The following is a 14,991-nucleotide window of genomic DNA, read 5'->3' as shown; positions in this document are numbered from 1 at the left end:
TCATCAATTTTAAAAATATTTTAATTAATTAATTTTTAATAATCTTTATTGTTGAGAGTATTACAGAAGTCCCCCTTTCCGTCCTCATTGCCCCCCTCTCCTGGGTTCCCATCCCACCTTCACCACCCTACTATCTATGTCCATAGGTAATGCATGTATCCATATAAGATCTTTGGTTAATCTCTTCCCACCCCCTCCCCCACTTCCCTCTGAGATTCCTCAGTCTATTCCATGTTTCCATGCCTCTGGTTCTATTTTATTCATTAGATTGCTTGTTTGTTTATTTTGATTTTTTGATTCAATTGATAGATATGTATTTATTGGCATTTTATTGTTCATAAATTTTCTTCTTCTTCTCCTTCTCCTCCTCCTCCTCCTTCCTCCTCCCTCTTTCCTTCTTCCTTCTCCTTTCTTCTTCCTCTTCCTTCTTTCTTCCTTCGTCCTTCTTCCTTCTTCCTTCTTCCTCTTCCTCTTCCTCTCCTCCTCCTCCTCCTCCTCCTCCTTCTTCTCCTCCTTTTCCTCCTCCTCCTTCTTCTTTTTCCACTGCCTCTGCCTCCATCTCCTATGTCCTTATGCCATAATGAAGTGACAGCTCATGGGCAACAGAGTTTAAAACTGTATTTGACACATAATAACTTTAAATGTTAGTCTGTGAAGTAGTAACAATAATACATATTGATTTAACTTTTTATCATTTGAAGACTGATGAGAAACATCTTTAGTCATGGTTTCTAGGTCCTTCCTATTATTGATTATGCTCCTGTATATATTTTCCTGTTTGTCAATGAGCCTCTTAACTTGGCTGAACACAATATTCCATATATAGTTTTACTAGAACCAACTTGAACATAATTAATTTCTCCTTCGGTGTAGATTTTCTACTTCTATCAATGCAATGAACAAAATTAATTTCTTTGGAGGATTCATTCTACTGAGATTGAAATCTGAAGTACCCTAAATTCATCTGTCCATGAACTCCCTTTAGTTTACTTTCACACTCAGATCTCTTAGTTATTCTTATGGTAGAACTCTGGGACATTTTCTTCCAGAAGAACCATCTTGCTACCTAGTATTACAATTTCTGAGATTCATACAAGTACATATTTTTCATACAACATATTTTTCAAGTTTATTAATGTTTGCCAGCCAAAAGCTGGCGAATTGCTATGGAATGAGGCTGAGAACAGGATTCAATAGCTGTTTAGGATTGCTTGAGATAAGTTTACTTTATTGAGCAATAGGAACATAAACAGAATCAAGCCTTAAGGATTTTTTCACCCAAATAATATACAGAATGATATGGTATCTGTTAGGAGATGTCAAACATATGCTAATTGTAAACTTTTCTTTTTACTATTGCTTCATAATAGATAACATAAATCATGTTATAGTCTATTATAAAATATAGAAGCATTTCTTAAGAATAAATTGTTATTAATTCAGCATAACTTTGAGTGAGTCTAAATTGGTAGATATAATTCAGGCTATATAGAAACCTATATATTTAGGGTTTGTTTTAAATAAAATCAGGTTAACTATAATGAAGAATATTACATGTAGACTCAGGTTGGTTTATTCAGGTGGTTTTGGAATTTAACTCTAAGGACTCCTAATTCTTTCACAAAAATTCCAAAGATTCCTGGGTAGCTTATAAGAGGCCTTTCATGTTGATGAATTGTGACATTCCCTGACTTGGTTGTTCTCAGCTGGGGGTGATTTTGCTCTCCAGGAGGCACTTGGCAATCGCTGAAGACATTTTTTATTGTCACAGTTAGGAGGATGCCTCTAGTGCGTAGGACCAGGGATGCTGCTGAACCGCCCACAATGCACACAACAGCTCCTTAGAAAAAGAATTACCTAGCACGGAATGCAACTTTTGGAAGTTGCAATGGATCTCCCTCTGCCTCATATTTCCTTTATTTCCACTTCTGCTTTTCTCTGCCCCTTCCCATTACTCCTTAAGTTCTAATTCTTTCCCATCATTTTTTGCTCTTAATTTTTTTTTCTTTTTCATCTATTAAAAACAGATTAGAATCTAGTGGGTTTTTTTTTTTATATAGAGGCAAAATATCAGAAATACCACAAGTGGCACACTTCATGATAATTAGTAACATTCTAGGTTATGATGAACCCAATGTTCTTATCATTGCCCAAGTTAAGGAGGGCCTTTCCAATGAATACCAGAATTTGGGAGAATTGCAGATAGAGTATTCAGGTCAACTCTTACCTTGAAGTGGCAGTATATCAAGAGAGATGCTTAGCCTAGTTAATTGATGGGATGCTAGGGTTTAATTTCAATAATTTATCTGACATGGGTATAAATATTGAGAGATTTAATGCAAAATAATTGTTCAGGGCGAAATTCTTTGTACTACCTCATTGTACCTTCTATAGTAGTTTGTACACAGTAGATTTTCAGAGGGGCTGATTAATAGTGGGAACAGCTGTGTGGTTGGGCATAAACTATCGACTGAAATACCAGAGCATCTCTGAGTTATGTGTTTGTGCTTCATGCCCTCCTTGATTTTTTTGTGGAGGCAGAGCTGAAGTGAATCCTTGGGAGACAGAAGACCTTTCACTTGTCCCCTATAGGGTTCCCTCTGCAGAGTTTTTTAATCACACATTTTGGAATGGATCATATACGTGTCCCCCTGCTCTTTATCACGATACTTTTGTGGATAAAGGTGTAACAAGATTTAGATAATTTTATCTCAAAAATAGTATTTGGAGAACTGAAAATTTTCTTGAATCTTTTCTCCATTATTTTATCTCTCAGAAAAGTTAATATTTAAATGACCCACCTTTGTTGATAATTAAGTAAACTGCCTTAAAATGTTTAGCTTTCCTGAGATTTTTCTTTCTTGAGCATCTATTTTTTGAAAATACTAAGTGCTTTCTATTAATAAGGAATTAAAAACATGGTTTTGTTTCTGTGAGTAAAGACAACCCCTAAACATATATAATAATTAAAAGACAACTGTACCAAAGCTTATAAATAAATAAAACCTATATTATGACTTATAAATCCTGAGAAATTTATAATTGAGAATAAATAGGGTAATTTTATTTTTTTAAAATAAAATGTTTTAGCAGTGAATTTTGAAGCAGAACTTGAAATAAAATAGACAAAAACTTTTTTTTTCTTTTAAAAACTATTTTATTTTGGAAAATTTAAGCAGACATAAAAGGAGAGAAAAGAGAATGATGAACTCCCAATTACCCATCGCCAGGATTGAGTAATTGTCAACATTCTCCCATTCTTGCCTCAGCTCTCTTGTGTTGTTGTTGCTACTTTTGTGAACATATTTTAAAATAAATTTTGATCCTACACGTCTAAGTGCAAATCTCTAAAAAACATGGGTGTTTTAATTCATTCAATGAACCCATTACCACAACTAACAAAATTACTAACATTGTTTTGGTATCTTCTAATACCTAGACCATATTCATATTTTCCTGATTATCTTCAAAGTCTGTATTGGTAGATATGTTGTAATTAGAATCCAAAGTCCAAACATTGCATTTGGTTATTAAGGCAACATTTTCTTCGATTAATATTTAATTTTATTTTCAAGGTTGACAATCCATGAAAAATAGCCAGTACTATTTGTCCAAAAGAGTCTTTTTTCATTCTGTTTCAATCAGCTATGCTGTGTGGGATGGGAAAAGTCATCTTGTTATCCCATCAAAAACCTCTAAATATTCGTAACCTGCTCCTTATATTTTTTACTTCAATATCTGCCACTTTGGTGAAGTTGACCTGTGTGAATAACTTTATGGCTCTAGGAACAATCACAGTTACTTAAAATATCCCTTAGGGACAGAGCCTTGGATAGGTAGGTCTACCGTGAACCTGTTTGAAAACCATTGCCATGCAGTTTTGTTCATGTCTGCAACTACACTCCATCATAGATAAACTCCTATTCCTAATGTGTATTAAGCATTCATGCAGGCCTCTCACACCTGGTATAAGGCAGTATTCCTAGAATACTTATCTTTTTTTTTTTGGGGGGGGGGGAACAATTAAAATATTTTAGTCCTGGAGTCTTTGCATGAGGATTTTGAATTTTACAACAACTGAAGTCAGAAACAAATATCTGCTTCTTCTCACAATCCAGTATTAGTCTCTTAAGACACAGGAGTGATCAGTGTGTAACATCATGTGGGATTGTAGTAGCTTCAGAATAAAATTTTGGAATATAAAGGAGACAGGAGTCATGGAAATAATATCTTTTTCAAAAAGGGTAATTCCAAAGTTTCTTAAATGAATACTTGAATGAAGTCATTGTTAATATAATGGTTATAAGCGGTTTTTGTAAATACCTATTTTTAATTACAGTATATAAACAACCCGCTCACTCCAGAAACTGTGAACGTAGTAGAGTCAATGGCAGAATTATTTGAGGGTTCAGCAGAGATATCTTCTGACCTGTATGCGATTGCTTCAGTTATGTATAACAGTCATCCACATAATAACTTTCCTGTGAGGAACAGAGCTGAAGACCAGCATTTAACAGTTGGTAGGTACAGTTTTTGTGTTCTATCAAATGCATTGAAACCACCAGTGCTAGCTAGTACAGATATGAACCTCAGCTTGGAGTTCAGCCAAATTATTAATGGCTCATGGGCTGGAGTCAGATTTTTTTCTCCTTTAACTGTTGGATAACCTCATGCAGCAAATGGAAATGCCACACAGGCAGGAGCTGGCCCCTTCTAACCCATTTGACCTTCCTCCCAGAGAAAGTAGCACCCTAGAGTCTTTGGCCAAGCTGCATAGACAATCAGTTATTACAGTTGCCAAAGCAGGTGTGATGGGGAGGGATGAGCATATCTTCAGATCATTTACAGGCCTCACACTCTCTGCAGCTTTTGACTAATAGGTTTTCAAATGTCACTAAAGGTAAATAGGTCAGAAAGTTACAACTCTAGTGCATGCAAGTGATAAACAGGTGTAGGTGCCCCAACGACGTGGTGATGTCATTAGGGTGTACACTTGCTCCTCAGGGTCAGTGGATCTTATTGTTCCTAAAAGGAGAATGCCATACATAGCAAATTAAAAGTACTGGGTTAGAGAGCAGCCATTTAAATTCTCTCTCTGTTTTTTTCTGAAATGCTAAGTGAGAACATTTTCTCCTTTTCTCTGATTTGATATTTGTCCTGTTGCAAATTAAAAGTGTTACTTTGTTGATGGTATACTGAGTCAAAATATCACGTTACCTTCAGTATATGTTTATTTCATTTACTGATTTATTCTTTTTTTTTTCTGTGCAAAGATGACTGGGGGCAACACTAGGAATTAAGAGGCCCACAGTTTCTGATACAGAAGTTTCCTTAAACACTTCACGTTTGGCCTAATTGGTAATTAACATCATTGGAACCACAAGTTCTAAATAAATAAATAAAAATCCAACACTATTTGAAATCCTTGTTCAGACAGATTTAAGTATCAGTTACCCAAACATGCTTGCTTTAAAATACTTCTGGTTTTAGTGAAGGTATAGTGAATTTTGAGTTTAAATAAAAGTCTCAATTTGATATCATTGCTTAGTCTGTCTTTCCAGAAAAAAAAATCTTAGCCAGTCCCTTTTAGCAAGTTATATATTTTTCAAAACACTAATCTCATATTCCAGGATAACATAATAACTAGCAAAGCTGTATTATGAGCATAAGATGTCTATAGATATTGTTGGGGAGTACTCAGTATATTTATTATTAATTATACATCTGCCTTTCATATAAAGGAGTGAATGGAGAGATTAATGAAGTATGTGGAATCCGGTTTAAGATTTCACTGTGTGAGCAAACATAATTTTGATCGTGAACCCAAACACGTTTTAAAAAACATTTTATTTCAAATAGGAACTACATGGAATCAGTATATCACTGACATTGCTGCCGAACAGCTGTCTTACGTTATCAGGAGACTCGTACCTTTCACTGAGCACATGATTAGTGTATCTGCTTTCACCATCATGGGAGAAGGACCACCAACGGTTCTCCATGTTAGGACACTTGAACAAGGTAAGGGTGTATTTCCTTGGAAATAATTACCTGCAAGTGCTGCTCTTGCACATTGTAATCCTCTTTCTTTTCTTGCATATTAATTGTTTATTCTTCTTTTCAAGTGCCAAGCTCCATTCAGATTATAAACTATAAAAATATTAGTTCCTCATCTATTTTGTTATATTGGGATCCTCCAGAATTTCCCAATGGAAAAATAACTCATTATACAATTTATGCAATGGAACTGGATACAAACACAGCATTCCAGATGACTACTCTAAATAACAGCTTTCTCATAACAGGTAGAACAAAGTTTTGCTTTTTAAAAAACATTTCTATTCTGATGGAACATATGCATCTCTCTGCCTTAAGCCCTGCAGGACACATGTTTCATCATTCCAGATTTAGCTGTGCTGTGCTGCCATGGAGATCTTACAAAATATGTGAAGAAGTACATTGATTAAATGTGTTCTCCTTTATATTTATCTACAAAGAAGTAAAACCATAAGATCACAAGTATCTTAGGAATATACTTAACCCAAGAAATTTTGTCTGTATATTGAAATAACTCAGGATTATTGAAGAATGAATGTGAAGTAAATCAGCTGATCCAGTGTTTGTGCCAAGTCAACTACTAGTATACTCCTTGCAGTGTGCCAAAATTATTTTTCAGCCTCAAATCTTTCCTTAATATTTTAGGAAATAACTAAAACATCACCAACATGGGAATATCCTCAAGTCTAAAGATGTTTGGGAGATTGGGATTATAGGGAAAGTGACTGGAGGAATCAGTCTCCGAAATAAATTATTTTCACTATTCCTATGTCAAATGGCACTAATCTAAGTGTTATTTTAAGAAATTTAAACAAATTGCCTATTGGTTTTATAGGGTTAAAGAAATACACCAAATATAAGATGAGGGTGACCGCCTCAACTCATGTTGGAGAAAGTTCTTTGTCTGAAGAAAATGACATCTTTGTGAGAACTCTGGAAGATGGTAAGGCTATTAGGTGCAGTTTTAATAGAAAAAAGCAAGTGGTGTTGCTTGCTTACTGCCATCTACCTCATGCTGCCTTTAGTAGCTGAAGCAATAAACATGAAAAAATGCAAGTATTTAAAGTTTTCTTTTCTTCCCCCAGAACCAGAATCATCACCTCAAGATGTGGAAGTTACTGATGTTACTGCACATGAAATAAGTCTGAAGTGGTTACCACCTGAGAAACCCAATGGGATTATTGTTGCTTATGAAGTTCTCTATAAAAATATGGATTCCTTATTTATGAAGAACACCTCAACAACACACATAATTTTAAGGGACTTAAAACCGTATTCCCTCTATAACATTTCTGTGAGGTCATACACCAGATTGGGTCATGGCAATCAGTTATCTTCCTTACTCTCTGTAAGGACTTCTGAGACTGGTAAGTTTTTTTATTTGTTTGTTTAATAATGCATAGTAATGAATGTGGCTGACAATTGCTAGATTGTTTTTATTTTACTTAACTAAAACCCCTCATTATTCCATTTTGTATAATCCAGGAATTTTTTTGCTTTTTTAAAAAAACATTTATTTTTTTATTGATTTCAGAGAGGAAGTGAGAGGGAGAGAGAGATAGAAACATCTTGCATGCCCCCACTTGGGATCGAGCCCACATGCTGGGCATATGCCCTGACTGGAATCAAACCGTGACCTTCTGATTCATAGGTTGATGTTCAACCACTGAGCATCACTGGCCGGGCAATTTTTTTTTTTTTTTTTGTAAATGAGTACAAAAAGGCTTGCCATGCAAATTTTTAAAAAATCTGATTTGCATATAAGGGACTCTAAAATAAAGATCAACACATTTTACAAATGAAAGGCTTAAAAAAACTAAAGATGTTTTTCAATGTCCCAGTAAATTTGTGAATTAATAACTACTTGCTTTCAAATTAGGTTAAAAGCAGAGACACACTCATAAGAATTGATTCCTATACTCTAATGAGGTATGTCTGTAGACAGAGGTGTAGAGTGGGAGCACAGATAGGGCATATGGGGGGAAGTCTTATGGAGGAGGTAGCATTTAACCTAGGTCTTAAGCAGTCAGGTGGAATGGGCGGGAGGACCTTATGGAAGCCGTATGAGGGGATATCTGATCTAAAGGAAATGACGCAAGCAAGGAGTTACTTGGGTTTCAGTTTCACCAATCCAAGAGCCAGCAGCACAAAGGAAGACATTTTGCCTGATGATGTCAGTTTGTTGTTTATGGTTATAATCATACATTGGAGCAACTTGATAGTGTGTGCTAAGAATTAAGAACTAAATTTAAAGTTACTGTTTTATCCCTACATGTAAAAAATAAATATTTATTGACTAGCAACTGGCTGAACCATATGAATTTGCTCTTCCTATAGGCCATAATGCCCAAGTGTCAGCAGCTTCATATGGCTCAGCCAGACCCTATGGCAGTGTGGCCCTGTCACTGACCTTGAGGATGAAGGAATCTAGTAAAGCAGCTTACTTTGGAGGGAAGCTGGTCACAGAAATTAATTATATGAGATGACACAATGTCCATAGAGAACGACATAGGTTATAATTGCAGAAACAGGAGAGTGATGAAAAGAATATTTATTTTTATCATCAAGAGTTCCCCCAAAGTGAAATCTAATTGATATTAAACTACATATCATCATGTTTCATTGCTTTTATAGATATGGTGCTTAAATATTAGTATTTGCTTTTTACCAGGCCTTATTTTATTTCATTTTACACTGGTTCAAGGAGAGAAAAGCCTAAGCATATTTTAAGCAACTGGAAAGTACCATGGGCTTTGCTATTGGATTTCATAATAATTGACTTTTATTTTGGAATAGAGCATGAAGGCATTATTATCTTCATTGCCTAATGAAAAATGGAGATCTGAGAGGTTCATCTTTTCAATAAATATTTATAATATGCCAAGCCCTAGTGGGAATATACCACTGTAGGATAAAATGAATTTTACCCACCTAATGTGAATATTAATTGGTGGGTATTCAATTGCTTAAGGTTATCTAGCTGGTAAGTGATGAAGCTGGAATTGGAACCCAAATCCACCTAACTGTAAAGCCCATCCCCGTTCACAATAATGCTGGTTTAGAAACCATCAGTAAAGTTGCTAAGTGATAAATATATCTTGATCTTCCCATTCATTTTTGCAGTGATATTTCACTGTTTGGGGCTCTGAAAAGCATTAGAAAAAAAAGAAAAACTTTAAAAATCCTGTTGGGATATTAAGCAGTAGCCATATTCATGAACATTTATCAAATGTTTCGCTATTTAATTGATCACAACATCAAGTACACCTTATTTTTATGACTATCTATAAAAATCATTTTTTTTTGTTTTCTGATTATCACATGCTTACAGTTTTTTTACTTAATATTAAAAAGTAAATTCGATTTTTATTTCATTATTTGTTGTATGAGTTTAATTCTCAGGTACGGATAGTAACAAGTCATAAGTGAATATAAGAATTTAACTTGAAATGTAATTTAAAATGTGAATTTTAGTGTTGGCAGGTGTCTTAGAAAATATACAGAATCCTTTATTTTATGGATGAGGAGACCTAGGAATCTATATATATAAAAGGCTAAGTGACCGGCCACCCATCTGTCTGACCGGCCGACTGGCCGGTACATATGACACTCACTGGCAATTTATAAATAAACATTGACTTGCACATGTGCAATATTTGTCCCGTCTGTCACTGGCCTCCCACTTAAATTAATTTGAAGACAGTTTCCCGTGATGCCAGTATTTGCAATGACTATTAATAAATCACAAGGACAAACTCTAGAAAGAGTAGGAATATTCCTACCTGAACCTGTTTTCGCACATGGTCAGTTATATGTTGCTTTCTCTCAAGTTTGAAGAGCATTTGACATTAAAGTTGTAAATACTTCATCACAATGGAAATTGGTCGAGCACTCTGAAAGTGTTTTTACTCTTAATGTGCTATACATGGAGAATAAGTTTAATCAATTTATCAGTCATAGTTTTTATCAATGTTTTTATATCATGTTTTTGTTGTTTTTATATCATGTCTTTGTTCTTATATCATGTTGTTATTTTTTACTTATTAATCAATTTATATACTATTTTCATATACATGTTATTAATTTTTTTCACCTCTGACACTTCTATTATAGAAAAAGGGCAAATAGCGATATTAAAATATTTATTCTAATTAATTTCCTTTTGATGTGCACAAATCTATGCACCAGGTCACTAGTATTTTAATAGAATTTCTCTCAAAAATCATAGTAGATGAGAAGTGATGTTCGGACTTGAAGCTAAGTCTTCTGACAGCCATTCAAGGCCCCTGATCTAGTGAGAAAAATAGAGAAGTGAGAAACAATTATGACAGGGTTCACTAGCTCCCCCACTTGGGTGAGTACAAATTGGTCATCTTGACACTAGAAGCAAAAGAGACCTAACTATAGGGCATAGAGCTCAGTGTCCATGCTCCTAGTTCAGCCGTGGGCAAACTACGGCCCGCGGGCCGGATCCGGCCCGTTAGAAATGAATAAAACTATTGAAAAAAAGACCGTACCCTTTTATGTAATGATGTTTACTTTGAATTTATATTAGTTCACACAAACACTCCATCCATGCTTTTGTTCCGGCCCTCCGGTCCAATTTAAGAACCCATTGTGGCCCTCGAGTCAAAAAGTTTGCCCACCCCTGGCCTAGTTCCTAGTTCTCTCTCCTAAATTAGAGTGCTCTCAAGGTCTCTGTATTTTCCATCTGAATGGAAAGGGTGGACAATGGAATCTATGTTAGTGATTTTTCCTGGATCATGTTTACTACTATGGTGCCACCAATTTAGCTCTTTTTGCAAAAGAGGAGGTTAGAATTTTTAATAGTCTTCAGGTGTTATTTGAAGCAGGATGTGCTCAAGAACAACCATCTATCTGTTCCCAGGGCTCAGGATACTGGTTAGATACAATACTTTTATCTTTAATCATATTTTAAAAAAGAGCCCACATTTTATTATTCTTTCATGAGCAATGGAGGAATGTGATAACTCAATGATGTGTTAATTCTGCTAATTACAAATAGTAGTAAATTATTTGTTTAAACAATTTATCTTGGTTGGGGAAATCAGGGTTTACTACTCCTGTATTCAATCAGAAAAGTGCAATACATGACTAATTCGTGTGTGTGTGTGTGTGTGTGTGTGTGTGTGTTTATATTTGTGCTTTAAGTATAGAATGTACAGTTGATGAGCAAACTTGAGATTAGTTTGTATTTTCTCATACGTAGTGTGCAGTAATCACATAAAGAACTTTAAGTTCCCATACTGATTACTTTATGATGATCCATATATTCTGTATCCTTTTTAAGACATAACTATTTTTTTAAATCCTCACCTGAGGATATGTCTTCATTGATTTTAGAAAGAGAGAGAAACACTGATGTGAATGAGAAACACTAAACGGTGGCCTCCCATATACCCCTTGACTGGGGATCAAACCCACAACCCAGGTATGTGCCCTGATCAGGAATTAAACTCAGTAGATGAGAAGATGCTCCAACTGACTGAGCCACCCATCCAGAGCAAGATATAACTTTCTTTACAGTAAGCCTTTAGCCACATGCCTTGAATACTTCTGATTTTGAGCAACAACCACCGTGGATAGTAACTTAGATGTTGACTAAAATTTGGTGTGGGATTCAATAATTTTATATTAATTAATCGCATGCCTTTTTAAAAAATTTATCTTTATTGTTGAAAGTATTACAGATGTCCTCCTTTTCCCCCCTTTGACCCACTCCACCCCTCTCCAGTCCCCTCCCAAGGCTTTCCCCATTGTCTGTCCATGGGCTATGCATTTCTTAATTTATCTACATAACATTAAAACTATACCAGTATATGCCAAACAACAATATTTTGGCATACACAAGGTAAATTCCCACTTCCTATTTTAGTATAATCATGAACTACATTATTTATTTTTAATTTTTATAAAGATTTAGTTATTTCAACTAACTATAATAATTACTCTTTATTCTTGAATTATCTATTTTGCACACTACTTTACAATTGGAAACACTATGTTATTTCAGAAAACTGAAGAGTGCCTCATCACTCTCTGAAATTAGTGATTTATCAAGTTGGTCTTGCTTTATTTACCCTGAAGATCCAGGACCAGGACCGGCCTGCGATGGGTCTGACTCAGGCAGTCCAGCCTGTAGTGTGTGAGTTCTTGATTTTGTGTAGGAATGATGGCACAGTATGGAGTCCAGGTGATTTGAGAGTACATTTATTATAGCTGGGGACAGTAAAACAAAGGAAGGACTTAGGGTAGACAAAGCAACAGGAGAGAACCTAGGCAGGGCTCTGCTCTCTAGAAATGCTATAGGACAGACGTGAGCCAGGGCGGGACATCAGAGAAAAGGGGCCTTGGAGACAGGACCAGGCGGTAAGCCTGGGTTGAGCTGACAGAGTCCACTGCTCCCCTGGTTGTAAGTCTCTTAGGGACCCTTAGGATTTAGGAACAAATAAAAAGTTCATGCCTGGGAAGAGACATGGGTGTGTTCTAGAGTGAGCCTGCACTGCCTTTGTCCTGAGGGCTTTTTCTCTCTCTTCCTCCCCACCCTCCTTTTTCAGGTGAGAATCATAGGGAGTGTTTCAGCAGACTATCCATCACTTTCTAGGTGTATTTTTAATATGCTGATGTATTAAAATGAGTGTATAAGGGAGTTTGGGATTATTCTTTGGTCTGTTTTACTGTTTTACTTTTTAACTTGGACCTGTCTGGCTTTAATGGGTTTTTGTTTTTTGTTCCCCTGACTTCATCTGTCCTTGGGTTTAGCTGGCACAAATAGCATTAATTGTGTCTTTGGTCTCTATTTTCCCAGGCCAGGATGATTTAAGCTATTTATTCTCTGGTTAGCGAGGGGAGGTATAAACCATTGCTCTAAATGTCCTTGGTTAGGGAAGATAAGGTCTCGTGTTCACCAACTGGCTATAAGTTGTTCAAATTGTTTGGCCTTATTTAATTTTTTTGCCTCAGTTTCCCTATTCCACTCGATCAGAAATTTTCCTAGTTTCTCACTTTCCTGCCACTGGCATCCTCTCAGGATTAATCAATAAAAATGCAAAGAATATCAGCCTGGGTCAGAGAGGCATATTTATATCCTAACTACTAGTGGTAGGCAGGAAACTCCAGAGGGACAACTTAGAAAGTTCAATGATAATTTTTCAAAATCAGAAGTTATACTGAGCTATCAAATTCAAGCATAGCATCACTACTTCCCCTTTTCTTACTATTAAAGAGCTATTCAATTTTACTTATTTTCCTTAGCTTTGAGTTTCAATCTTGATTTTAATACATTTCTGTCATGTTGAACATATTTATTCATTCATTGAGCAGATTTGTATAGACTCCATATCATGTACTACAACATGAATACAACAGTAAATAAGACAAAATTCCTACTTCCTGGAAGTTAACATTCTTAGAAGGGCCACAGGAAATAGGTTAGTAAGTAATACACACACCTTCTTATAGTGGTGTGTTCTATGAAGGAAAATTATGAGGGAGAGAAGAGACAGAGTTACAGAGTAGGAAGCGGCTATTTGAGATAAAGGACCAAGAAAGGCCTCTATGAAGATGTTATATATACCCAGAAATATTAATAACCTATGGTATTAAATTAGATGAGGATAAGAAAGAAAAGTGTTTTAGAAGGAGGAATAGCAATTGCCAAGTTCCTGAAGTGAGAAGATACTTTATGTAGTTGAGGAAGAACAGAATATTTCTGTCATTCAATGGGTATGAGTTATTGGGAAGGGGAGCTTAGCAGATGAGGAGAGAGAGACAGACAGAGGTGGACCATGCAGATTTTTGGGCACCAATATAAGAAGTTTGGTTAGTTTTAATGGGAAGCTATTAGAGAATTATGAGACAAGAACCTGGTCCGATTTGTAGTTTTAGGAGACTGCTGCTGAATATGCTGGATTTGGGAGTAATGGGATAAGTCAGGGTTATTTTTTGATCTGCATATCTGGGTGAGTAAATGATGGCACCATTTACTGAGATGGGGAAGTTAGGAAGAAGGTCAGTTTAGAGAAATTCAGTAGTTTTGTTTTGAATATGTTTGAAATATCCAAGTGACTATCATGAAAGCAGTTGGATATATGTTTGAACGTCAGGGAAGGAATCCAGAGTTGAATACATAAATTGGAGGCACCACCATATCTCTGATATTCAAAGTCAAGGTATGAGATAAAGTCACATCAGGGTGAATGTCCTAAAGATGAAAAGAAGCATATAATTATGTCCTGGGGGCATCATAATTGTATAATTTGGGAAGTCAGGAGGAGCAAGTCAAGGACTAAGCAGAAGTGGCCAGTGAGGTAGGAAAAAAAACAGGACAAGATCATGTTTTGGAAGGCAAGTGAATAATGATTTTCAAATAGAAGGAATTTATTTCCTATGTCAAGTGCTACTGACAGTACAGTAAGATGAGAGCTCATGTAATTGGTTAGTGGTATGACACCAGGAAATTGGATAGATCATTTGCATCAATGTTGACGTCTCTATGAGTGGTGGAGAGGAAGTCAGTCAACCAGGTGGTAAATTTTTTAAGATGTTTGGAAAAGTGGCAGAGTGTCACTAGATAACTGTCTTAAGAAAGTGTAGCTCATAAAATTTTTCAGGAGGAAGGAAGGAGAAAAGATCTGAATATGGCAAAGAGGACCAATAAATACAACTATTCAACTCCAAGGTCCTGTGGTTATAGAAATTATGCAGAAAAACAAATGGCTACCTGTTACCCACCTGGGCTAAGATGTAGTGTTCTCAGCAGGTCCAAGATTTCACTGAACTCCAGAAAGCTAACAAAGCATTCTGAGTAGATTTTGGATGTTTGGGAAGGGATAGTAGGATTACATTGCTATATATTATTACATCAAATTATGTTCTGATTTACAAACCTTCCAAAAATTTTAGAACTATCAA

General features: G+C 35.7%; 1 protein-coding gene across 2 annotated transcripts in view; it reads left to right on the top strand.

Annotated features, from left to right (window-relative positions):
* Positions 1-14,991, top strand: part of PTPRQ (protein tyrosine phosphatase receptor type Q) — a gene marked incomplete at both ends in the record, with an annotated part of 267,149 nt that overhangs the window by 85,949 nt on the left and 166,209 nt on the right. For both annotated transcript variants that reach the window (XM_081083373.1, XM_081083372.1), the window contains 5 exons: positions 4,340-4,520; positions 5,860-6,021; positions 6,126-6,305; positions 6,893-7,000; positions 7,143-7,424. In XM_081083373.1, coding sequence (XP_080939499.1) covers positions 4,340-4,520; positions 5,860-6,021; positions 6,126-6,305; positions 6,893-7,000; positions 7,143-7,424 — 913 coding nt within the window. The remainder of the gene's footprint in view (positions 1-4,339; positions 4,521-5,859; positions 6,022-6,125; positions 6,306-6,892; positions 7,001-7,142; positions 7,425-14,991) is intronic.

Source organism: Myotis nattereri, assembly GCF_964212035.1.
Source record: "Myotis nattereri genome assembly, chromosome: 2".
NCBI classification, from domain to species: domain Eukaryota; kingdom Metazoa; phylum Chordata; class Mammalia; order Chiroptera; family Vespertilionidae; genus Myotis; species Myotis nattereri.
Note: the sequence above shows the minus strand (reverse complement) of the source record. Positions and strands in the feature narration are given on the sequence as shown.